This window comes from Myodes glareolus, chromosome 5 (genome assembly GCF_982192425.1).
Source record: "Myodes glareolus chromosome 5, mMyoGla1.1, whole genome shotgun sequence".
NCBI lineage: Eukaryota > Metazoa > Chordata > Mammalia > Rodentia > Cricetidae > Myodes > Myodes glareolus.
This window is the reverse complement of record NC_142030.1, coordinates 73,310,984-73,337,159: the sequence shown is the minus strand read 5'-3', so window position 1 is coordinate 73,337,159 and position 26,176 is coordinate 73,310,984. Positions and strand designations below refer to the sequence as shown.

The window sequence follows — 26,176 nt, the reverse complement described above, 5'->3', positions numbered from 1 at the left end:
AATGTCTGGACTTGTTTTCAGAACTGTTTGTACTACTGTGTGCTTAAACAGGAAATAATAAATATTCTTCTCTTGGCTTACCATTTGAAAAGAAACACGCTTCTAAAAATGTAGTCTATATCCTATCCCCATCTATAAGTAAGAAAATCAGCAATACAGCAGTCAAAAATAGCTCTGCCTATAAATGTCGTAGCTCTAAGGAAAAAAATATATTATGGGGCTGAAGAGGTGGTTCAGTGCTTAAGAGTACTTACTGCTCTTGTAGAAAACATGGTTTCAGTGCCCAGCACCCACAAAGTCCCTCACTACCACAACCACTTATTAATCCAGTTCCAGGGAATGAAATGCCCTCATGTGACTTCTGCTGGTACTGCACACACATGGTTCTCATATATACAACCAGGCATACACATACACATAAAATTTTTTAAAAAATTCTGAAGATCTGATTTAATTTTATTAGTTTTTAATTTTGTCTTTATAAGAATACAATAACAACCAATGTTAGTAATGACTTAAATTAGTATAGTAATGATCATTTCCCTGTGTTATTTCTTTGATGTTAAAGGATCTTCTACATTCACAATCCTTTAGCATTGTCTCTGGCATCTAACAGAAAACATTTCATACAAACAAAAGCATTGAATGATACTGGAAAGAGTGATAGACATCAGTCCCTATGAAAGATGATACAACAGATAGTTGCTAGAAAAAATTTTCACTGGTCCTGTGGTTTCCATATACTAGTACTCAGGTTAGATATGTAAAAATGAATAAATCATAATCCATGCTTTCACAAGCACAGGTTAGCAATTTAAAATTTAAGCTAACACTTATTTGAAATAAAAATATAATGTTATGGGCTGGAGAGATGGCTCAGTTGTTAAAAGCATTGCCTGCTCTTCCAAAGGTACTGAGTTCAATTCCCGGCAACCACATGGTGGCTCACAACCATCTGTAATGAGGTCTGGTGTCCTCTTCTAACCTGCAGACATACACACAGACAGAATATTGTATACATAATAAATAAATAAATATTTTTTAAAAATATATAATGTTATAAGTTTGCTCTTCACCTTAAAAGTGCTATTCACTTGGCCTGGAAGAAAAGTTGCTAAAGTAATAGAATCTATTGTTTCTAATAAATCTCCTTAAATGTACATAGGACATATTCAAAAGGACTATCAGTCACTAGGCCTATCAGAATGGTGTCTGTTCTGCCTAGTAAAACAACTTCAAGCAACACTGTGGGGAGCAGAAGAAGCAAATGTGATTCCCATCTCCATCACTTGCAGAGATCATGGATTCACTATGGAATTTCTCTAAATACCTACAAAATGAAATGAAGATGTCATTCTGGTAGTGCTAGGTGGGGTGAGGAGAAGATAGAAAATACAGTTAGTTAATAGATTTTGTATGAAAGTTAACTTTTTTAAGAAAAAATAACAGAAAACTGTTGAGCAAATATAGACACAAAAGGAGAGACAACAGGGAGAAAGGGAAGTAGAAGAAGGCAAAAAATAACAAAAGAGGAGGAAATGAGTAAAGGAAAGGGAAATGTTGCAAAACAATGGAAGAACTGTTGAGTCATGAATGGCATGGAGTGTGAGAAAAATGTGATGTGGCTTCAAAAGCTCATCACCCTTAATGCAGCCTTCTTCAACTTATTGCCTGGTGGTTCCTTGAAGTGCTGTCTCTAAGAAAATAGAATGAATTCACTTTATAAACCTTGAGCTGAGACAACATGAGACAGTCCTAGAAACCATCTCTAGTCTTCAAAAAGTTCATCTCAATCCAAATGCTATAACTGTCAAGACATGTGGAAAAGTGGCAGTGAGCCAAGGAATAGTTGTTTTTAGTGTGGTCTCTTATATCTATATTTTAATAGACCAGGGGAATTTTATCATGGTGATTGACCCATGAGTTCAACACATATTTAATGAACACTTGTTCTCTAATTCTGTCCCCTAATATCCTATAGTCTAGTAGAACATACACAAGAATATATCATATTCAAATGCCAGGAATATGATAATATTGAAAGAACTGCATTCTGAATAAAGTGAAGATTTCAAAGAGGAGGAATTGAAGTACTCAGAAAAGACCTCCAAAAGAAATTATTTCTTCATTTATTCATCCATGCATTAAGTAAATATATCTTTGTATTTGTTCATGTGTCAAGTATTATTTAAAATTAGAAACTTCAATGATCAAGACAGATGAAATTTATACTCTCTAAAGGAAGAAAATAACAAACATGCATGCTTAAGCATATATGGTAACAAATTAGATCATTATAATGTTTTCAATAAATTAAAATAAGTAAGTAAACTAGTGAAGAACAATTTGAAGGTAAAATAGGTAACTTCAGACAACTAGGCAAGAAAGATTTTTTGAATTTTGAACATTTGAGCTAAAACATGGAAGCACTCTTGTCAAAAAGAATAAGACCAAGTGCAAAGATCTTGTAGCAAGAATGATATACATTTAACACAGCATTTAGAAGAAGACTAGAATGAAGGAAAGAGAGAGAGCATGAGAGGGTATTGAGGGGAGAGATCACATGGGAGTTCTCATGGGAAGAATTCATGTGAACTTAAAACTTATGGGATGCTGTTGAAAGGGATGCTGTTGAAAGGTTTCTAGCTTGTAGGTGATATTTTTAGATATCATAGTGACTATGTCAATGAAAGAAAGATTGGCAGAGACCAAGAAAAAAGCTAATTGTTGAATTTAAGAGAATGGTGACAAGTAGGAAATGGTAGCAGAAACTCAGGATTGGACCTACTCAACATATGACTTGGAACCAAAGCGCTCTCTCTCTCTCTCTCTCTCTCTCTCTCTCTCTCTCTCTCTCTCTGTGTGTGTGTGTGTGTGTGTGTGTGTGTGTGTGTGTGTGTGTGTGTATGCTGAAATCAGTTGGTCTTGAAAATTTAGAGAAGTAATAAAGAGGAGAGGTAAAGAAGAAAGGGGTAGAATAATTGATAGCTACTGGTCACATGCTGTCAGTATTTCTGTTTCTCTTAAACCTTGTTGCATCCTTACTGAAAAGGATGCTGTGAGTTCCCTTCCCTTTATCCTTTTGCCTCAGAGGTAAAATTGAGACAGATGGACACACCCATAGAGGGGAGAACAGTAAGCAAATTGCCCACAGAGTCCCTACTTGGTGATGACAACTCCAGATCTGGCTTCTTCTCACACAAAGCTGTGTCATCTCTTGACTTGTGCTCTTTCCCTGGGCCCTAAGAAAAGCTGGGGATGGAACAGGATTTTGAGGTCAGTCGGTCTGACTGAAGACTTCAAGTATTGAGGGGACTCACTAGAAGTTAATCTTCTGCATTCTTTAATAACTCTCTCTGCTTCCAGAATTTCACCAAGGTCACCCTGTGAACTTGTTGACTTGTAGAGTCTCTCCAGGCTTTGCCACCTCAACTTGTTAACATTACCTTGTTGACTTTGTATGAGAATTTTATTATCACCTTGTGCAATACTTTAGAAAATCCCTTGCTCTCTAAGGCTGTTGGACTGTGCAGAATTTTGAATGGCCTTTGCTCCCCATGTGGGAAATACCTTCAGTAACATATCCTTCTCCCTGGAGCTTCAGTGGTTTCAGAAGCCCTATCCTTGAGGATTCTCCATACCCTCTGATCTCATCAGGTATGCCTGACTTCCAAATTCCTCAGCCCACACCTGAACTCCAGATGTGCATTCTAGAACAGCTGGATCTACTCAGACAGCTAATGAGCCAATATTTGAAGCTTTTCATCTAGGTTTCCTGGCCTGCTACAGGAATACCCCAGTTGCTCACAGTGGTCTCACAGCAGCTAAACTCTCCTTGAGCCTTGCTTTAGCACTATATCCTGAAATTCAGCGGCACACTGCAGTAGAGAGCCAAGGAAAGGCAACCTTCCAGACATGCCCTGGCCCAGGGATGCCATGGGATACATAAGCTGCACTGAGCATGTTACAAAAGAAGTTGCTTGTAGTAAAAAATAAGACTTTCTATATCCACACAGATTAAGAAGAGGCCTGGGATTCGATGGATATTAGCATATTGTACCAAAATGAATATACACTAAGTAAGTACTATAACTATATTTATATATTACACCTTTAAACACAGTTAACAAAGGTGGACTAAAACATCAATTAAAAAGCATATCATAGTAAGTGAATTAAATATATCTCTACCACAAATGGATCATTTAGAAAATAAAAGTAAACAGAAATATGGATTGAGAAATGGCAATTTAGATACTACTTGCCATTAGTATATTCTAAACGCTGTTCTAAGTCCTTTATTAGTAATTTGAAACCTGAAAAAATATTCTATGAGGAGATACCCTCAGAATATACATTCAGCAGATAAGGAAGACAGGTTAAACTCACATTTACAGACCAAGTTAACCATACAGTAAGTATTAAAAACCTATGTAATTATCTCCAGAGCTTATGTTCTTAACTATTATTATGTCACTCTCTGTGCAATATGATTAATAAACTATGTTACTTGATCTCTGAGTCACCTTGTGCTCCTCTAAGTAATCTCTCACCCATGCTCCTATAGTTAACTTCAACAGACATATTGATTCACTGTGTTGAATTTTGATTGTTTCTTGATATGTCCTTGGTAGAATACCTGGACTGAAAAGGTACTTGTTTACTTTTCAGAAAAAGTAATGCACTTTTCAAAAAATTAGTGTGTTTTCAAATATAACCAACATGTTTATAAACTAATAATGAGCCAAACTGATTTCTTTGTTTCCTTAATTTCATTTCTATTTTGTGATAATAGGTCTCGAAACTTAGCAGGGGGGACAAGTTTATTTTAGCTCTCGGTTCCATGTTCCAGTCTGTCATGGTAGGGAAGGCAAGGTATAAGAAACTTGAAGCAGATAGTCACATCCATAATCAAGAGCAGTGAAAGAATGAATATATGTGTGCTGGCCCTCAGCTTCCCTGTCTTCTCCACTCACGCAATTCAGGATCTTTTGTCTAGAGAATGATACCACCCACAGTAGACAGGTTCTCCCACCTCAATCACTGGACACCAGACAATTCCCCACAGAGTTCCCATGGACCAACCTGACTGAGACAATCTCTCACTGACACTTTCTTTCCAAGAGATTCAAGATTGTGTTGACAATCAAAACTCGCTATCACACCTAAGAAGTCTCAACTATTTTTGAAATGGGTACTGCTTAAAACCTAAAAGCAATATTTTTCAAACAAATATCTATTGACATAGCAGTTTTTTTAGATAGGAAGTTTAACTTAAATGGCCTGGTTCGTTAAAAATCAAAAATACATTTTTAATATTTTTTGTCTAAGAGAAACCCTGTAGCATTTGGTCATTGTCTGCTCATTCCCTCCAGCCTCTGTTAACTAATCCCTACTCTTTATATCTATGAATTCGCTTCTTTAAGAGTCTATATATAACTGCAAATATGCAGTATTTCTTTTTATGTTCATGGCTTATTTCACTTAACATAATGAAATATTATATATAATGCTGAAATTATAGATAGGTTGTTTATCATAACAATACAGTTATATGCAAACATAGCATATTATAAACAAACTATAATGCAATATAAAATAATTCTCCTATTATAAATAAGCTATAAGAAATACTGCATAAAATATGGACGTGCAACTGTTTTTTGCACATGTTGATTTCAAATCCTTGGGACAAATAATCTAAAAATAAGATTGCTAAAACACATGGTAATTCTGTGGAACATAGTTTTCATGATGGGCTGGGATACTTTTTGCCCACAAATTTTGCAGAAGTTCCTTTTGTTCCATATTTTCACCAAGGCATGCTATCTCTCATCATTTTGATAAAAGCTCTTTTGGACAGATGTAAAACGATCTCATTGTAGTTAATAAGCATGCTTATGAACAGATCATGGAACTAGAGCTATGGTATAAATTATGAACTATTTAGAATTAAATGATAACACAAATACAGGAGATCGAAATCATTAAGCTACAACTAAAACGGCTCATGAAAATAAGTGTGTTAAAGCTGAAGTCTTACATCACATTACAAAGAGAAAGAAAAATATTGAGTTTTGCAAGTTAGAAAGGAACAACAGAAAAAAACTAAAGACTGTAGCAGCTAAGCAATAAAAACTTAGGGCAAAACTTAAAATAGAAAACAAAAAAATCAGATAATTAAAAAAAATTTCACAAAGTTTTCTTAAAACTGAAAAGCCAAACTAAGATGCTCATGAGAATAGAGAAACACAAATAATAGTAGAGATAAAAACTAAGACATTATTGAAATGTATTTGCTCATTCCACACAAGGTGTTTTATCCTCACTGTATTGCAAAATAATTAATGATTAAATATTATGATTAATTTGAGTTTTGGAGGTATTTTTCAGATCAAACCAGTAATGTGCATTCCTAATTTTGCTGATGCTTTGTGTGCTAATCAACGTGTATAATTATACCAAATACTATATATATATATACATATGTATATATATATATCCATGTGTGCGTGTGCTGAACTGATTCTCCTTTTATTCACTAATATTAAAATACAATTATTTCTTTCCAGTGTCAAGTAATCTTTGGTTCTTAAGATAAAACAACCTAGTCACTGCATAAGATCCTTTTTATATATTGTCTGATTGGCCTGCTATAATTCACTTGAGGATTTTCTCATGCAGATTTATGAAGGGCCTTTTCTTCCCGTAGTCTCCTTTATCACACAGCTGACACTGGAGCTATGCTAGCATCATGAAAAGCATTCCCTTCTTTTCTATTGCCAAAAAATACCTCTGTAAAACCATGACTATTTCTTCTTGATTTTGCTTTCCTCAGAAATCATCTGGGCCTAGGGACTGCTTTGCAGGAAGAAATTTTACAACAAAGATCTTTGGGCATAGGAAATGAATACAGAGGTAAGGAAATGTGCAAAGCTGTGAGGCACGGCCTTCAGTGTTATGACAGACTACAGGACATGAAAGATCTTCCTTCCACCAAACAGAAAAACTAGACAAAATATAAATTTTTCTTTTTAATCAATAGCCAAGTTTGATGGTAAGAATAAAGGGAAATCTCCCAGATGCCAGAAATAATAAGGGAACTCAAGCCAGAAATAAACACCAGTTGTTACCATGGTAGCACAAAAACCTGATACAAGACTTGGCTACTAACATTTTAATATCCACATGGGTACAGTTTTTATGGTCACAGCCTCTTGGGGTCAGAGAGCTATTATAAAGTATCCTTTTAAAACTGAACCTTATTGGTAAAATAGGGATCAGCAGAAATTCCTCCTACTAGCCCACAAAATTGGCAAGAAAACTTGGCACCTGCCCAAGTCTTTAAAGAAAAACAAAATCTCCTGAGCAAAACTGAAATCCTGTGTGTTACATGAGTCATTATCCAAAACAATTAGCCCACAAACTAATTTTAGGATGCCTTCAAAAGCAAATGCAATCCTGTCTGTAAACTATATTATAGAGACAGCGGTTCAGTGAACCATCCAGGGTGCGCTAATTCCTTGATAAGATTGCATTTATAGTCAACACTTAACAGCCATTCAAGGAAATAGCACACAGGGAGGGACAGTCATTCAAGGAAATACACAACAACTGAGAGAATCAGCGCCTATTCTAAAAAAGCAAAAACAACAGAGCAATGTGAAATAGACTATAATATTGATTAGCATATGATAAAAAGCAAAACATAGATGTGAAAAACAAAAGAAACATAGAAATAAAGAACAATGGTTATGGAAACTGAAAACTCAATGGGTGACTTGGAGAAAGGATGAGAGGAAGCTGAAGAGATGGCAGTAATAATGTTCACTGCTCTTTCAGAGTCCTGAGTGCCATTCCCTGTACCCAATTTGTCGGGCTCACAACTACCTGCAACTCCAGCTCCAGGGGATCCAGTACCCTCTTCTGGCTTCTAGAGATACCTGCATGCATATGGCATACATACAGAAATGCACACACACATGCATGCATACACACACACGCATGCATGCATACACACACACACACATGCACATACACACATGTGCACACATGCATAAAACTAAATCTTTAAAAGAATAAAATGGACAAAATTAACCAAAGTGTAAGAAAACTTTAAAGGAATCACCCAGAATCCAGCAAAAGTGGAAAGGAAGAAGAAAAGGGGAAAAATACAGAAAGGTAAAGAAACTTAGAAAATAAAATAACAATATCCAAAAGCAACAGGATTTTATACTGGGAGCATCACAAAGAAACAGGAAAGGAAATATTTAGAAGATAAGAATTGTCTGGGACTAGAGATGCAACTCCGTGATAGAATGCTTGCCTAGTGTGTACACATGTACAAGAAAGAGCCTGGGTTCAACCTCTGATACCACCAAAAACAAGAAAGAAAGCCTCAAGATTTTTTTTTAACAAATTAAAAAGTACATTTTGTTGCTAACTGAATCAAAAATTTCCCAAAATTGTAATTACAGTAATAAGAAACATTTAAAATGCTTTCTTTTCTAAACAGGTTAAAAATTAAAGCAAATAAATTAACATCTTGCTCAAATTGCTGCTTTAGAAATAGTAGGCATTCCATCAGGGGCATTGACAAGTCATTGACAACCACAGTGAATTGCGGGTTATTTTGCAAAACTAATCACTTCAAGTAATAAATACATTTCCAAATGATACGCCCTAAAAGAAACTCCTACCTGAGGCGTTACAGGAAGGGAAATAAGACAACACTAAGCTGCCTGTTAAGATCCGGACAGCAAAACAAAACAAAACCACAAAATGCTCCCTAAGTCATCACAAAATAACCTTATATGATTTAAATACATGGTTCAAATATATTTGAAATTCACAAAGCACAATTTGGGGGATTTTTCTGTGCTGCAAATCTACATAATGTGAGAATTTTATGAAAATTCAGAAAGACAAAGCAGGAAAAACAAAATCAAGTCTAAGTCTACACACAGAGAAGCTGCAAACAAAAAAAAAAAACCAAAAAAAAAAACAAAAAAAAAAACCATGAAGACAAAGAAACAAACAAATAACTATAAAGAAACTGTAGCTTATTTTAAAAGGAATAATCATTTTAGCCTGAGGGAAGACAACTAAAAGTTTTAAAACAAGTATGTGAAGTCCAGAATTCTCCAGCTAACTGCTCACCAACATGAGGTATTTGCTGCATGCCATGTAGATTGATCACAATTAAAAAGACTAAAAGTATCAAGTCATGTGAAATATGAAACCACTAAAATACCTGAAAAAATACTGACAGAAATATTCAATGGTACACCACTTTGGAGCATTAATTCAATGGTTTCTTATATAGTTAAACATTCCTTTAACTCAGGAGTGAAGAAAAATCCATGCCACACTCCTGGGTGCATGCACACAGCAATTCCATCCTTAACAATTGCAAGCGGGAAACAACCAAGCATCCATTAACAGCAAGTGAATGAATAAGGAAATTGTGACTGTTAAGAACTACCCAGAAAGAAAAGGAACTACCAATGCATGAAAACAAAAACAAACAACAACAAAAAAAATAGATGAGTATGAAACTCATCATTCCAAGTAAAAGGAGCTTAGAGTGGGGTGGGGGTGGGATGAGAGCATTAACAAGGAGGATTAACTGAGTGAGGAGCTGTAGAAAGGCCTAACAAAAAATGACATGTATTTCGTTGTTGCAGAGATCTGTCAAAGTCATCAAATATGTCACCTAGAATTTGTGAACTTTATTTTTATTGTATGTAATGTTCTGGAGAAAAGCAGGCTTTTAAAAAGCAATGACTATGAATTAATACATTAATATATATGTTAATATATTACATAAGAAGATTTTTTAAAAGAATTAAGGTACTATTCAAAATTATCAAATAAAAACCAAAGCAATTTCCTACTTGTACCTAGTCTGCTTTCTGCTACTTAGCTAAAATACAAAATATTAATGAAATCATTTTCATTGACATTTATTGAGAACCCCAGGAAGCAAAGTCATAAAATCTTGATTAAACTAACTTGGGTGAAGAAAGGGTTTATTTGGTTTGCAGGCCTATGTCATTGAGAGACACTGGGGCAGGAACTCAATCAAGCAGGAACCTAGAGCAGAAACTGAAGCAGAGACCATGGAGAAAGGCTGCTCACCACCTTGGCCGCTCTGGCTTGCTCAGGTACCTTTCTTACACAATCCATGGCTGCCTGCCCAAGGACAGCACCCACAGTGGGTTGAGCCCTCTCTCATCAGTTAGCAATTAGGAAATTGCTGCCCAGACAGACCCACAGTACAATTCGATGGAGGCAATCCCTCAGTTGAGGTTCCCTCTTCCCAGGTGTGTCAAGTTCACACTTAAGCTATGTCACTACTAACATGCCATTCCTAGTTTTAAAAGTCTCCTAAAGAATGAGAGAGATGGCTCAGTAGTCGAGAGCACTTCCTGCTCTTGCGGAAGACCAGAGTTCGGTTCACAGCACGCGTGTCCTGTACCTCACAAATGTCTGTATATACAGCTCCTGGAAATCCTAGGGGCATTATGACTTGAATATATATCATTGACTCGTGTGTTTGAATACTTGGTCACTATCCAGTGGTACTGTTTTAGGGAGTTGTGGAACCTTTGGGAGGTGTAGCCTAAGTGAAGGAAGTGAAGCTCTGAGGGACCAGTCTTGAGTTATAGCTTGTTCCAGCTTCCTGTCGCATCTCTGCCTCCTGATCTATCATGCCATGAATCAACTGTCTTATGGCCTGCTGTTACAGCCGTGAGCCATTCCCACCATTGTGCCTTCCCAGTCATAGTGAGATGGTACCCCAAAATAAGCCCGCCTTCATGTCACTTTTTGTCAATCATTTGCCACAGCACTGAAAAAATCACTAATGCATTTAGAAAGAACATTTCATTTTCATTAAATATTTGTTGAGTGCCCTGAGAAACAAAGTCATAAAAACTAAATGCTTGCCTCCACGTGGTGTCCATTTAGTGAAGGGAGTAGAACATAAACAAAAAGATCATTTCGTCTCTAACATAGTTGGGGAAACCATCGGACTGGATGGTCAAAGACGGCTTCTTTGAGGAGGTGACATAAGCCAGGGCCCACAGAAAATAATGACAGATGCCACATGGGCATGTGAGGAGGAGGAGAAGGTCAAGAGTGGGGGGCCTAGAGCAAACTGTGCCTGGCAATTGAGAACAATAAGGAAGCCATCTGTTAGAAGTGAAATGAAAAGACCATCAGAATGGAGACCTGGAAACCTGCCTTTGGATTTAAAAAGGATCCTTCTGGCAGCTCTGGGGAGAATACTGGAGCGACCAGTTAAAAAGTCTCAGGCTACAGGACATCAAAAGGCATGAAAAGTAGCCAAGTTATCTCACAAACTAAACCAAGAGATTTTGTGGAGGGATTATATGCGGGGTGTGAAGAAAGAGAAGTCCCAAGTAACTCTAAGGGCTTTGCCCAAGTGACTAAGAAAATCCTGGTGCCTGTACTGAGATGGGAACACTGGAAAAGATAGAAACACATGTGGGCTTAAAAGGAGGTGCTGGCAATTGTGAGATGCCTGCTGGGAGCTTTATGGAGGTTTTGGTAATTGTGAGATGCCTACTAAGTGCCTAATTATGAGATACGCACTGGGTGTCTTATGGGGATTTAGGTAATTGTGAAGAGCCTACTGGGTGACTTATGGAGATTAAGGTAATTGTAAGATACCTATTGAGTACCTAATTGTGAGATGCCTACTGGGCGCCTTGTGGAGATTTAGATAACTATGAGATGCCTACTGGGTGCCTTATGGGGGTTTAGGCGGAGAGTCCCTTACTCCTGTCTCGTTATGTTAGTGCTGACCAGCATCTCTTGGTGTTTGCTGTTTAGATTTCCCAAAACTGTCATTCAGTCCACTTTTGCAATCACGGGGCTAATTTTACCTTCACCAGAGAATTCCCTTTCTAAGCAAATTTAAGTTATTATTTAGAGAATGTTTATGGCATTAAGTTCTTTTCACAACTATAGTCTCTTTTAAACCTAAGCATCCCCATTTCTGGAAGAAAATTAAAGTGGGAGATGACCTGCATAGTTATACAGCCAGGTCACATGGGTCTCCACCTTATTGAGCATCCCCTTGCTAGCACTCTGTTGAGTCCTTATTCTTCAACAAAGAATTTTGCTTGTATTTATTCTAGTCTTAAGATGATTCTATGAGGAAAACATAGTTGTTCTCCTTTTTAATTCTAGCAGACAAAGGTTTTAAGAAGTGAGTAAATTGCCAACTTGTAATGCATATGTAATTACATTAATTACTGCTCAATATTGCCCTATCTGACATTAAGACACATTCACTCCAAACCTATGTCATTCTAGTTTTTACTAAAATTTATTTATCAAGATAACTCAAATACACTATCAATTTTCCTTATATCATATAAGAAATAAAAAGAAGTGAAGTTGTCAAGGGCAAAGTAGATATAATAAATATAAGGAAATATTTCAGCATTAAGAAATACCCTTTGCTAATACTCCAGGGTGATTCCTTAGGGACATAAAATTGCAGGGAATCCTTAAGTAGAGGAGACTGTGAGACTTTCTCTCAGATGTGGCTAAGGAGAAAACTTCAAGGCAAAAAACCCTGATCAAGGCAACAATGGGAATATACACCTAAGAAGAGCAGGAGGGGGCCTCTGGGGACCAGGGAGACAATAGAACTGAGGTTTCCTATGTGCTCTGGCAAAGGACTGTGAACCAGAAATAGCAAACTAAACAAAAGGCAAAGCAGATTCTACTTTGAATCTCAAAATGTACTTCCCAGTGTATACAGGTCTGTGCTTAGAATTGTGCTCTGTAATGCTAAGTGACATGGTGTATTTTTTTTGACCTTCTACCTGATAACAAGCATATTAAAGATTGGGTGGCATCCCCCATGTCTGTAGCTACCCAGCACCCAAAGGCCCTCTAACTAGCCTCTCCCTGCAGATCTTGGCTAAAGCAGCTATGAGCCACCCTGAGGCATTTTCAGGGGTGATCTGCCTTCCAGCCTTGAAACATCAGGGGATCCTCCTACCTGTTGTAAAACAGTGTTAAAATGAAGTTCTCAAAGATGTGGTACTAATGGAAAAACAAAATACGAGCAAAAAAGTTTCAATTAGTGTGTTTGAAGTTTCCAAGAAAGAGATCTGGGGTTATTATACAAACTCAAAATACTCTGGGGCCTACACACAATTCCCAGAACACCTAGCCCCTATACAACTTTCACCATTTCAAAATTAAATTTCTAAAATTTGTTTTTAAAAGATCAAAAAGAGTTTTATTAAATGTTATGGTTTACAAGTAAAATAATCACGGGCTTCTTAATGAAAATTATTTCAAGGGTTTAAGCAATCCTGTGCTCATGATTACTGTTTCCCTCCACAGCTGCCAATCAGGACTCTGCTCATATCCAAAAAGGGATCAGAGACTAGAGTCCAAGATGCCTTCTGATGCCAACATTTGTTTCAGGAATTTATAGAACAAACTGAGTGTCACAAGAAAAAAAACACATTAAGGCACTTTAAATTTTTAATGTTAATTGATGGATAATCTGCTGAAGGTGGAACTGTGTCCTCCAAAAAGTCCTGTGCCAAAATCCTTCTGAATTGACCATATTGACATTCTGAATTTGACTGTATTTGGAAATAAGGTCATTGAATAAATAATTGGTTATAATGAGGTCATACTTGACTACGGTGAGCCACTAATCCAGTCTGACTAGTTAGTGTCCTCCTTCAGAACAAAAGAAGAAGTGGGAGACATGGGGTTGACACAGAACACAGAAAGAACATCACATGAAGATGAAGGCAGAGGTTTGGCTAATGAATCTACAAACCAAGGCCTATTTAAGATTGCCAGAAACCACAAGAAGTTAGGGAGAGACATGGCACAGACTTCACACAGTGTTCAGAAGTAAGCAACCCTACTGACACCTTAATTTGGAATACTGTTCTTCCAGCCTTCGGTACAGTGGTGGTAAATTTGCATTTTTCAAGTCACCAAGTCAGGTGACAGCTACAATCTCTCTAGGAAACAACTTTGTCCTGCCTTCTTGAGCATATCTTTACTTCACACATTTACCTAAACAAAACATGAAAACAAAAAGTAGCTTGTCAAAATCTGCTTCTGCTTCTCTTCGAAAAACATAGCATATTTTGCGAGGTCATATAAGCCTTAGTTCCATGGTATGTAAAATAAAGAGCTGCTATTTTACCCACAAAGACACAGAAAAGAATCCATGACACAGAACGCCACATCCTGTATCCTAGTGTACCACTCGTCTGTAACTCTTCCTGTGTGTGCTCCGCTTCTCTCTTCTCGTACTGAATTAAAGGTCTTTACCTGCCAACAACTGATCCTTCTTCGCAATCTATCTCTTCTCATTTCTTTGAAGTTCTGGTTCCATGTGCTGCCTAGTCTCTCTGGTGTCATTTGCAATGCTTTTTAATCATGTGGGTAAGTTTTCAACTGTACTTAAGTGTTCTCTCCTTTTTACCATCTGAAATCAGAACATCTTTACACAACCCCAAGATCCAATACCCAAAGTCTGCTGGGAATTTACTGTGTGTAAGAAACTTTGGACATCTATTATAGTTAGCCCTCACATAAACCTTAAAAGGCACATCAGATTAAAGTAATATAGCAAACCATTGGAGGAGCCAGGCTTCCAAGCTAGGAATCAAGCTCAGAGCCTACTCTACCTACTGTGTCATGTCTGATAAAAAAGCAAAGAAAACCAGCCCACGAATCATAATCCCAGAGAACCTAGACAACAATGAAGACCCTAAGAGAGACATACATAGATCTAATCTACATGGGAAGTAGAAAAAGACAAGATCTCCTGAGTAAATTGGAAGCATGGGAACCTTGAGAGGGGGTTGAAGGTAGGGATGGGAGCAGAGAAAAATGTAGAGCTCAATAATAATAATAATAATAATAATAATAATAATGATGATGATGATGAGGATGATGAGGATGAGGATAAAAGAAACACCTATACTCACTTGATTCATTTTCTTACCTTCTGGATCCACAAGTCCAATGAGATAGCATTAACATTATTTGACCTTTACCTTCATGGATAATGAATAACAATAATAATAATTTCATAAATGGAAAGAGTTGAAAGCTTGCTTACAGCCTCTGATCTTGGTGCTTACTATTTTCATGGGCTTTTTTGGAATCCCCTATGAGCTTGCTTTCTTCTGCTCTCTCAATGTTTGTTTACCCCACAACCCAATCCAGTTTCTCTTCTCAGTCTGCACTCTCCTTGGGTGATCTCACTTATTCCGATGGCTTCAACTGTCATCTGCATAACTTTCAAGTGGCTAGAACAGCAACTTGGCACATCCAGCTGACCCTGACAGCTAGAAATGCTGGGAGTGATACCTGGAGACAGACAGGCCACCCACACAGACCCACCAGGGAAACATGGACTGTGATAAATTCGCCATCACTGACTAGTATCTGGCTCTCAGATTTTAAAAACTCGAAACTCGAGCATGACACTGTCACAGTGTTTTAAACAAGGGAGGCTGATGTATACAACTGCTATGCCAAAATATGAGTTACCCAGAAAGAATATGACTGTCTGCTGAACCTGATGTATGTGTCCGTCTGACCGGAGCATTCTCTCCCCATAAAGAATGACATGAGGTTACATTATCAGAGAACTGTTTAAATGGTACATCCAGAACAAGGACAGTTCATTGTATGGCAATAATGTGTAATGACATCATTTCATAGTTATAAGGAAAAACAGTCCATCACCACAGTGGAATCCTGGTCATTCAAGTGTAAAATAAATTAATACACTGAATTTATCTTATAACCAAGTTAGAACTTGGTTGGACACTGCTCAAATATGTTTCTGTAATGAGTTTTCATTGCTGACCCATGGACTTCTGGTCAATGTTCGTTTCAGACAAGGGAATCTATGCAGAGCTTGCTGTTAAGACTCACCACCCTAGAAATGACATTGTCTCTGGGAGAAAACATTGCTTTGTATCTCCTCTCTCCGACTGTGTGGAATTTTAGTAGGTAACAATATTTATTTTCTATATTCACAGGACCAAGTCAAGTCAATTGTTCTTCCTTAATAACTCAGAAATCTATCCTTTTCTCCTGGCGCCCAGGTCTCCTCAAGGTGCCCTCAGGATTTCCTCTGAATTTCTAACACGGCCTCATCTCTCATCTCCCAGCTCTGAAGACTCCCTTGCTCTACTATGCCAGGAGATAAAGTTCTAAATTGAAAACGCAGCGATGCCATGATAATCCTTGCAACCCTTCCAGCTCCCAAGAGCTTTCATCGTGAAATCCAATACCTTTAATACGCTTTGATTAAGCTGCTTGTATTCATGAACTTCCTCAGATTTCAGCCCAGATGACACTTCTTCCAGAAAACCTTCGCTAGCCAACCCTGCTTGAATTCACTAGAGTAGAATACTTTGCATTTCTTTCCACTACAGAATATGCTTTAGTATAGTATATTATCATTTCCCTTGCACCCCTCCTCATCGACCATAAGCCTTTTCTGAGTTTGTCTCACTGTTTTGGAATCAACACGCCTACCATGATCCTTGATATTCGTAAACAATGACAAGCTTGTTGGCTAGTGAATGAGTAACAATAGAAAGGCTGATAATGGAGTATTTCTAGTCCTTTGCAGCTTTCTCTGTGATGATGCAGTGGTGTGGGACCAGGGGAACGACGTAACAAAGAGTTCATGTGTCTCAAACATTCAGTTTATCAGAACGGAGCTGAGGCAGGGCTGGTTTGAATTGTCCTTTGCCTGTATGTTGACTTGTAGCCAAGTCATCCAGCAGACATCCCTTAGTTTTCTCCTCTTACTATATAAACACTGCTCAGCTTCTCCTGCAACTTCATTTTCTTCTTTAGCTTTTACAAAGAAATGTGACTTTGAGCCATTCATTTTATAGTATATTTTATTGTTAAAATTGGGTGTTTGAAAATTACATCTGTTTACTTATTTACGAGGGGTGAGACGTGGTGTATGTGTGGAGGTCAGACGACAACATCCAGGAGGTGGTTGTCTCGGTCTGACATGTAGGGCCTGGGGATTGAACTCATGTTAGGCTTAGCAGCAAATGCCTTAACTTGATGAGCCATCTTGTCGACCCTCTGTAGTGCTTCTAAACCATTTACACATGTCCTACTTTATTTAACCAAGATAATGTCACTGGGATGAAGAGAGCTGACACAGTGCACTTTTATACGGGGCCAGTGTCGTTCTTTTTCTATTCTCCATAGATACGGAAAATCCTAGCAGAACTCACCATAAGTGACAGATCTGAAGTTGAAAACCCTGTAGACTTGTGAAAATAAAAACATGGTGTGGATCTTTTGTTTGTACAGTGCTCCTTGGAAATCAGTTTATTTGCTCTGACACTCCATCAGTAGGTCCAGCAGGAATTGGAGAGTGATCAGACTGCCTGAGGGCATGTTGCTGAGACATTCCACATGACAGACACACACACCCCAGCCTAATCAATTGCTTATGCAAGCACTCAATAACTACCCAAGAATCAAAGGCTTTCTAGATCACAATATTCCTTCTTGGTGAAGCTTAAATGAGAGCTATATTATCATGAAAGACTTAATTGACAAGTAAATATGCTGGAAGTTTTGGTCCCATTAGTAACGCGTTTTAAAAATAGACTCACAGATGTGAAAGGCAAATTTTAAATACTTATAGAAGCACTTGCTTCCATGGCTAGGCTAGAAGTACACAGAGAAATCGTCTGTTCTTTAACATTCATGCATTTATTCATCCATGCATCCATTGAAGAAATATTTCCCAAGTATCTGTTGTGTTGCTGGGCCTATAGGATAAATGAAGCACTTAGGTGGAAAACAGCAAAAATTATATTTTGATCAGGAACAAATCAAATAAAGCCCAATTCTGTTTTATTAGCAAGAAAGTAAAAGATTTGTCCTCAGATTTAACCAAAAACAAACTTAAAATACCTTCATTCTGTGATGACCTGAGCAAATCCTTTGTTTATCAAACTCTAATCTCTATTACCCTTTATCTTATTATCCTTTCCATTGGTTTTATTTTATTTTATTTTAACGATGTATATATAGATAAGTGCCTCTGTGTGGGTATGAGCCCATTCATGCTGGTGCGCAGAGAGGCCAGGAGATGGCTTTGAATTCCCTGGAACAGGTATTACAGGCAGGTTGTGAGCCAGCAGACAGAGAGTGCTGGGAACTGAACCCAGATCCTCTGTGAGTGAAGTAGGAACTCTTAACCACTAGGCAGTCTCCCCAGCCCCAGGCTCTTTTATCTTCTTGAGGGAGCTTTCATTGTGCATAAGAAAAGCATCTCTACTTAGCCCAACACTCTCCACTGAAGCAGTGTTCATTACCTCAGCTGCAAACATTTTATGCTGAGAACAAATTGTCATTGTTCACCCAAAGCCCCTCGCTCTGGGGCGAAGGAGTGGAGATTAGAAAGAGAAGACTTGTCTTAGGTGGCCAAAACTGAAGAGGGAAAAAAACTAAAACCCTCACTTAACTGTTAGTGTGATTTCCTCAGTTCCTCAGATCTATCTCTCCCGTGTGTGTGTGTGTGTGTGTGTGTGTGTGTGTGTGTGTTTTCCTATCCTCACTGAAATGGAAACCATTCTACCTTTGGTTCAGTTTATGGAAGAGCACCTAAATTTTTAGGGTCTTAATGTATGTTATCTTTCCTTCTAAGAATCTTCCTGATCATTATGGTTTAGAGTAATTCCGCTACTCACCAGAAAAATATACAAAAGTCCCGGGGTGTTTTCATAACACTGCACAGGTCTGACCAAACCATGCAAAGTCATTGAGGGTTTATAGGTTTTATTAACATGAAACTCAAATATGAGACATGCAATGTTGGTATTTCTGCCAATAAATCAAATCCTTTCTATTTCCAGTCTCTTTAAAATCACTTACCTTTCACTATAAAAAAAAATTATAGTCAAAATCATTGTCTGGTAATGACAATGCATTAATTTTATAGATAGCAAAACAGGGGTCTGTCAAGAATATTAAACAATTTGCTTCAATGACAAGAATAAGAAAAAGCACATAAGTTTTCCATTACCAAATGGATGTTCATTCTACTATATGATGTTTATATTTAAAAAAATTGAATAATTTATCTCAACTAGACTCAAATCTAGCCTCACGAATAAGGCAACCACCCCAGTAGTTGGACACAGAAATACAGTTACAGAGATTTTCAATTTCTCTTCTCCATTCTCTTAGTTCTCTCCAAACGGGCTTTCATCACTTCACTTTACTGGACTATTCTTCTTGGCTTGTCAATGGCTTCCACATTGCTAAGCTCCTGTCAGTGGACCGGTCTCCTTCCCTAAGACACAGTTTCTTCAGCCTCTCTGCCTCAAGTTTCTCTAGGGGCTTCACTGATTATCTGTCACCTCTCTAGTCAAGCATCTCTGCACCTCAATGTTGAGACCTCAGATCTTCTCTCTTCCCCAGGCACAGTCAGGCCCTCAATAGTTTCATAGTCTGAGAGCCCTAAACACCATCTTCATGTATGCCTTTCGGTCTGAAATTCATATCTCTCCTTCTGTCTTTTCCCCTTGAACTCGAATGTCATATATATGACTGTCTTCTTCCATCTCCACCAATATCAAAAGGTATCTCAAGTTACACATGTTCAAAAAGGAAAACCTCATCCTCCTACCACTTCTGAAATCTATCTCTCCCTCTCTCTCTTATTTTGCTCCATCTCAGAATTCTCCACCTGCCATATGTCTGTTTGCTCAAGCCAAGTTCTTGGAACCCATTTCATCTTCTGTTTTCATCCTTGTAATTCACATCCAGTGACTCATCAAGTCTTCTTGGTTTCCTACTCAAAATATAAACAAACTCTGTTTCTCAAAACACCAGTAGCTATCGACTGCACACAGGAATTCACGGTCTTCTATTGACTCATTTCTACTCTTTATCTGCTTTTCATTACTACCTAACGATAGAATGATGCTGAAGGCATGTATGCCAGATTGTGTCGCTGGTTCATTTGGAACTCTGGAGTTGAGAGCTGAAGAGAAGGCTCAGTGGTTAAGAACACTGGCTGCTCTTCCAGAGGACATGGGTTTGATTCCCAGCACCCGCATAGCGGCTCACAACCATCTATACCCCCAGTTCTGGAGAGTTCAATGCCCTGCAGATAGTACACAGACACACATGGAGACAAAACACCCACATCCATAAATTAATAAATAAAACTCTAAAGCCTCTGTCCACATCATTCACAGTACAAACCAAAGCTTAGGGGGACTATGAGTTCTTTCCTGAACTGATCAGGCCTCGTTTGACAATTCCCCCCTATCACTTTCTGTGACAAAGACACTCAGTTGCCTCACTGCTGTTAAAAATGTCAAGATACTCTCATCACAAGAATGTTTTACTGATTGCTCATCTGCCTATAAAAGATATGCTCAATGTTCCATCCTTCAAGACTTTATCAAAATGAAATCTCTTCTTTTGAATGGTCCGCAGCCACTATATTTAAAGTTCTAACACCCTCGAATCCACCCTGAGCACCTCATGCTCTTTTATTGCTTTTTGTTTTCTCTATAGCAACCATAGTCATCAAATGCTTTTGTGTATTTTAATCACGTCCTTTATCACCTGTGCTACCCTTTCCACAGTAGAATGCAAGGTCTTCGATGGCAGGAGTCTTCTCTTTGGTGTTATTTTTTTTTTGGCTCCTCAGTGCATTAAGTAATGCCTAAAACAGAGTGAGCAAGTGGTCAAGGAACACAGACCAGTAGCAGATATTCCAGAAAGTGAAATGTAATTGTCCGAGAGAAGAAGGGGATGCCCAACTCATTAAAACACACCGCCCATTCTCACTCCTTCTGTCTCACAGAGAAAGGGGGAAATAAGACACTGAGTGACCAGAGGGCCTTCAGTCAGGAAAGGTCATCAGCTCTCATCAGTTCATTTAGAGGAAAACAGGAGTGAAATCTGGCTAGTATTAAAAACAGCAAAAATCAATATATATTCTATTAATTGATAACATGTTGATGAAGCTATGAAGAAATTGGATCTCACTCATCAGCCAGTGGGATCATAAAATGTCATAACTGTTTTGGACAGTAGCTTGCCCACCCCCTCAGCAAGTAAACATGTAGTTTTCATGACCCAGAGGTCCCATGTCTAAATAATGCACTCAGAAGAAATGAAAACATGTCTACACAGTAATGTGTATGTGGGTATTCATAAGCTATTCACAAAAGAGTAGGGAATATCTAAATCTCCATTGTGGACCAGTGCATACAGTATGAGTTGTATATTATTCTACAGAATATAATTTGGTTGTAGAAAGAAATGATGAGCTGTCACATGGTTCAATACGAATAAACCTTGAAAGTATTATGCTGACTTAAGGAACCCAGTCACAGAATATCACACAGGATTATAAACAATATCTATAATGTATAAATCCAGAACAGGAAAACTAGAGAGATGGAAAGGTGGGTTAATGGCTTACATGGAAAAAGAAAATTTTAATCAGTGGCTAGGAAATTGCCAACTAAATGGCATAGGACATTTTTTGGTGTCGGGGGGCTAAAGACAGGGTTTCTCTGTGTAGCCTTGGCTGTCCTAGAACTCTCCCTGTAGACCAGACTGGCCTTGAACTCAGAGATCCGTCTGCCTCTGCCTCCCAAGTGCTGGGATTAAAGGCGTGTGACACCATTGCCCAGTGGTAAAGGACTTCTTTGGGGGTAAGGAAAACATTTTAAAACCAACTGACAGTGTCACCTATCTGTGAACATGATAGAATAAGTTATACATGATAAAGGGGTAAGTTGTTTGAAAAAGAAAGTGCCTCTCAGCAAAGCTATTACCAGCTCACAGCAGGCAGGTGTCCCGGGGCATACCTGGAATCCCAGCACCGAGAACCAGGTGTAGGAGGATCACCCACGAGTTCAAGACCAGCCTCGCCTACATAGTGAATTCCAGGTCAACCAGGGCTACATAAAAAAAAAAACCATGTCTCAAAATAAAATTAATTAATTAAAATTAATACCAGAAGCATGACTTTGGAGATTAAAAGACTCCTTCAATGCAGTTAATTATCATTAAAAGACTGGCTTCTGCCTCCATGAACTGAGGCATTCCAGGGAAGCTGCATCCCTTCCCCCAACACATCTGATGTCACTGGATCGTCCCTGCCCTTTCCTGCACAAATACCTTCTAATGGGCTTTATCACCACACTGGCCAGGACTGGGATCTATGTCTCCCATATATTTTCAAACTCTCGCCACCTGGAGGCACACACCTTTCCCTGAATTGTTACATGGACCCACAGGCTAATTATCTTCAAAGACCTAAAGGCTTTATTCAAAAGCCTCAGACCATATCCCTAAATTCACCCAGTATTTAATCTAGCTACATGGGTGGTCGATATCAACAGAGCAAGCACTGAGGTCACTAGTGTCATCACTCAGATTCAGTACTATATGTTATTTCTCTCCACATTAGTTGCTTCATTCAACTGTACAAATATGCATTGGATACTACAAAAATAATAGCCACACGTAAAATAGAGAATCACAAAATGTCTCAATTAGAAGTGTCCTTAGCTATGTTCAAATCCAGTTATCTCACTTTGATATTGAAACTGAGCTTCAAAAAAAAGGAAACTGATATTTTCCTAATGTCAGTAAGATAATCAATCCCCATTCAAGGTCCTTTCTGTCATTACATCCTGATCATCAACTGAAAGAGAAACAAAAATTCTCAATGAACACGTGCATGCACACGTACACGTGTGCACGCGCACGTATGCACACAAAGAGGAAATCAGGAAAATTACACAATGGCAATAATCTGCTAAAGCAAATTTGAAGTTTAGATTCTCTTGGATAATATAAACTATCGACAATTCTCCACTTTTAATCATAATGGAAATATAATCAATATGGACATTGAGTTATAACCACAATATTATTAAACAAGTTTAGACTACTAATTATTTTCTCATACAATTTAATTCAATAAAGCTCTAATTTTATTAGTCATCTGCAATTAACATTCCAAGTCTTCCCCCACTTTGAATTCTGATTGCTAAACTATAGGAAAATCAGCTACAACAGTGGGTAGACCTTCTCACTGGATAACAGTTGGGAGGCAGCGCATATCATACAGTTTGTTACAAAATGTTTCCACATCACTCCAAACTATGATAGTTCAGCTTCTATATTTTATATGTTTCTCAGCAACATAAAGTCACAATGTCTTTTGGATGGCGGCAAACAAATTGTGGTACAAATTAGCAAAATTAGTTTTTACTTTATATTTGAGCCAACTTCAGACTCATCCCTATATAAGACATATATTTAGGCTATTCCAAAATAACAAAAACCTTGGACTGCATCCTTAGTGGCATCTTATAAATTGAAACATCATGACATTTGAGGTATCTTACTGAGACAGTAGACACAGCAAAGGATTATCTTACTCTGGATTCAAATGGAAAAGCAGGTTGAATCAATGTTGAAATACATGTGTGCTACAGGAGAGACGGTTTAATGTGGTCATTGAAGAACAAGACAATCCCACAAAGTTCCAGTTCCCTCTCAGTTCCCAAGGACATCTTTCTAAATAGCTGAAATATACTACATTTAATAACTAGTAGTAATTAGGGTTTTAATAAGTTTGGTAACTGCACAAGGAAGAAAAAAACAGATCTTCAACATCATGCTCTCATTGTGAAAGAGGCTATGCCAAAGTCTAGTGCAGAGAGCATTTCAAAGGCAGGGGGGGGATGTGGGAGAGCAGTGGGGGAGGGCTTTTAAGAAACCACTGTTTTATTTCTTCCACTGAGCAGCTACTTGCACTAATGAAACTCAGGTGGACACAAGACAGCAAGCCTCGGGGCTCCCCCTGTAATGCTACCCTCAACAATGACAATGGGGACTCCTAGGAGCCTCACAGAGAGGTGGAAACTGGAAAAAGTAAATAGGATCACGTTACAGTGCAGCAGCAGAAACCCACAGCCTCGGGGCACAGCATAAAGTTATTTTTCCCCAACTACCTTTCAAGAGCACAGACATAGCAAACTGCATGCATTTGTACCGCCTAAGACGCGGACACACTGTTTACACACATCTGTGAACCTAACTAATGATGACCCGGTGCAAAGATGAATAGATCCAGTTGAGAAATGAATGGCTTCTGTCTTTCATTTTCATGCCTTCAGTTCCATGCCTAGTTACTATTTACAGACTTGCCCTTGTGTCCCTAGGCAGGCAGGTTTGTTCCCCTCTCGGGTGAGGTTATCCTTTGAGTGTGCTTGCCCTTAACATCTAGTGACCTGCTGTGGAATTTCACGTCCCTGTCCCAGTCTGCTTTAGCTTTAAAATGCAGACCAGTTAACTCTGCTTTTGCTGCTGTTGCTGCTGCAGATTCCCGAGTCTGATCTTCAGGGGACCACATTTCCAGGTCAGGGCTCCCTAAACAAGTCATCTACTCCATGGTTAAGCCTAGCAGAGCGCTAAGGAGGTATGAGAGCAAAACCAGATGCCAGCAAGCAATTCTTTGTTACAATTGCATTCAGCTGCATATTTCTTAAAACGCTTTTGAAACTCTCTGACAATAAAAAAAATTCCTAGCATAAGAAATAAAAGAATCATGAATTACAACAAATACGGAGCGTTTCCCTTACCTGGATCGTGGAAGGGCACCAAAGCAAAGTTGAAAAGAGGTCTCTTAGGTCTTTTCAAAGACGTCTCCAAAATTTTGGAAGCCCCTTCAATAACCTGAACTAAATCATCATACATGGAGCCAGTCACATCAAACACAAAAGCCAACGTGGATGCCCCCTCCGGAATCTCCTCATCCCTGCTCTCCGACTCGGGGGTCCCATCTCCAGCTAGGGAGGAACGAAGAAGAGCCACAAGGAATACTGTGTGGACCACTTCCCAGGCAATCATTTTTCCCCCTTGTTTGCTCGCAGCTTTGCTCTTTGCCCTAAGCTCCTAAGCACTGTGCTTACTCCTCAACAGCAGGCAGAGGACTTCCTCTCTGGTGCCTCATCAGCCTTTTGCAGTCTCTCAACTAACGCAAAGTTTGGAGCGGAGAATGAGATGGGGACCAGCCCGAAGCTGGGCTGCCTCCCGGGGCTGGGCTGGGTAGCGCAGGGATGCCGCGCCTTTTGTCCGGCTGGGTAGGTCGCGGTACTCTAGGCGGCCGCGTGCAGGACGCTGCGAGTAGCCGAGCGCAGGCAGAGCGCGGGGTCCATGCCCCGGGGGAACGCTGCGAGCCTGCGGTGCCGCCTCCGCCGCCGCGCTCCAGGCCAGCGACTGAGCTCCCCAACTTTCCACAGCTAGCCCTTCGGCGGCGAAGCCCGGCTCGACCTCGCCTTCTGATTGGCCAGCGGCCGTCCCTCCTCTGCGGGCGCCCCCACCCCGGAGGGCGACTTTCCCCCCCCCACCGTGAGTTCCAAGTCACTTTGGTACCGGGGAAGCGCTCCCAGTGTCAGCTCCTGTGTTCTCTTCAGAGCTAGCCCCAACTTTCAAAATCCCAAGGTTTAAACAATGGTTTTCAAGAATGTGTGGCCCAGTACCAAATTCGGGAGCATCGCATTGGCTAGCACAAAAGGAACTGATGTACTTTTTTTTTTTCCTAAAGTGTGCAACGCTGTTTCAGACCCTTCTCTCATAATTCCTCACACCACCCCAGCCCCAGAAACTGAGACGCCCCAACACAGCTTCCAGTCCCTCAACCCACCATTCAGCCCAGCCAGAAGGGGGAGCTGGAAAATTCTCTCCTCTGGGCGGCAGCCACGGGAAGCTTCTTTGATCTCCCTTGGGGAGTGTTCAGCTGAGAGGAAGGCAGGGAGGGGAGTGCTGTGGAGGCCAGGGGAAATTCAAGGAGGTGGGAGGAAAGTGAGCGACATCAAGATATCACTAGCTACGCTGAGGGACTAGAGAAAGAAGCTGGGTATCAATAAAACATTGACGTCCAACAGAAAGAGTGGAGTGACTTGGGAAAAAAATAGCGAGACATAGTGAATGCATATTAGAAACCTGGGAGAGATGTAATTTCATTATCAAGATTCACTGTGCTGAGCTGTCTAAAACCACTGCGAAGCATAGTTATGCAGAATAACATCCCCATTTCACATATCCT

At 39.2% G+C, this 26,176-nt stretch overlaps 1 protein-coding gene across 1 annotated transcript in view; it reads right to left on the bottom strand.

Moving 5' to 3' along the window:
- Hmcn1 (hemicentin 1) overlaps nt 1–25,275 on the bottom strand; it is a 439,601-nt gene extending 414,326 nt beyond the window's left edge. Inside the window, exon 1 of the mRNA XM_048431021.3 lies at nt 24,711–25,275. Within this exon, the coding sequence (XP_048286978.3) occupies nt 24,711–24,978 (268 nt within the window). The 5' untranslated portion in view covers nt 24,979–25,275. The remainder of the gene's footprint in view (nt 1–24,710) is intronic.
- Between the last annotated feature and the right edge of the window lie 901 nt (nt 25,276–26,176).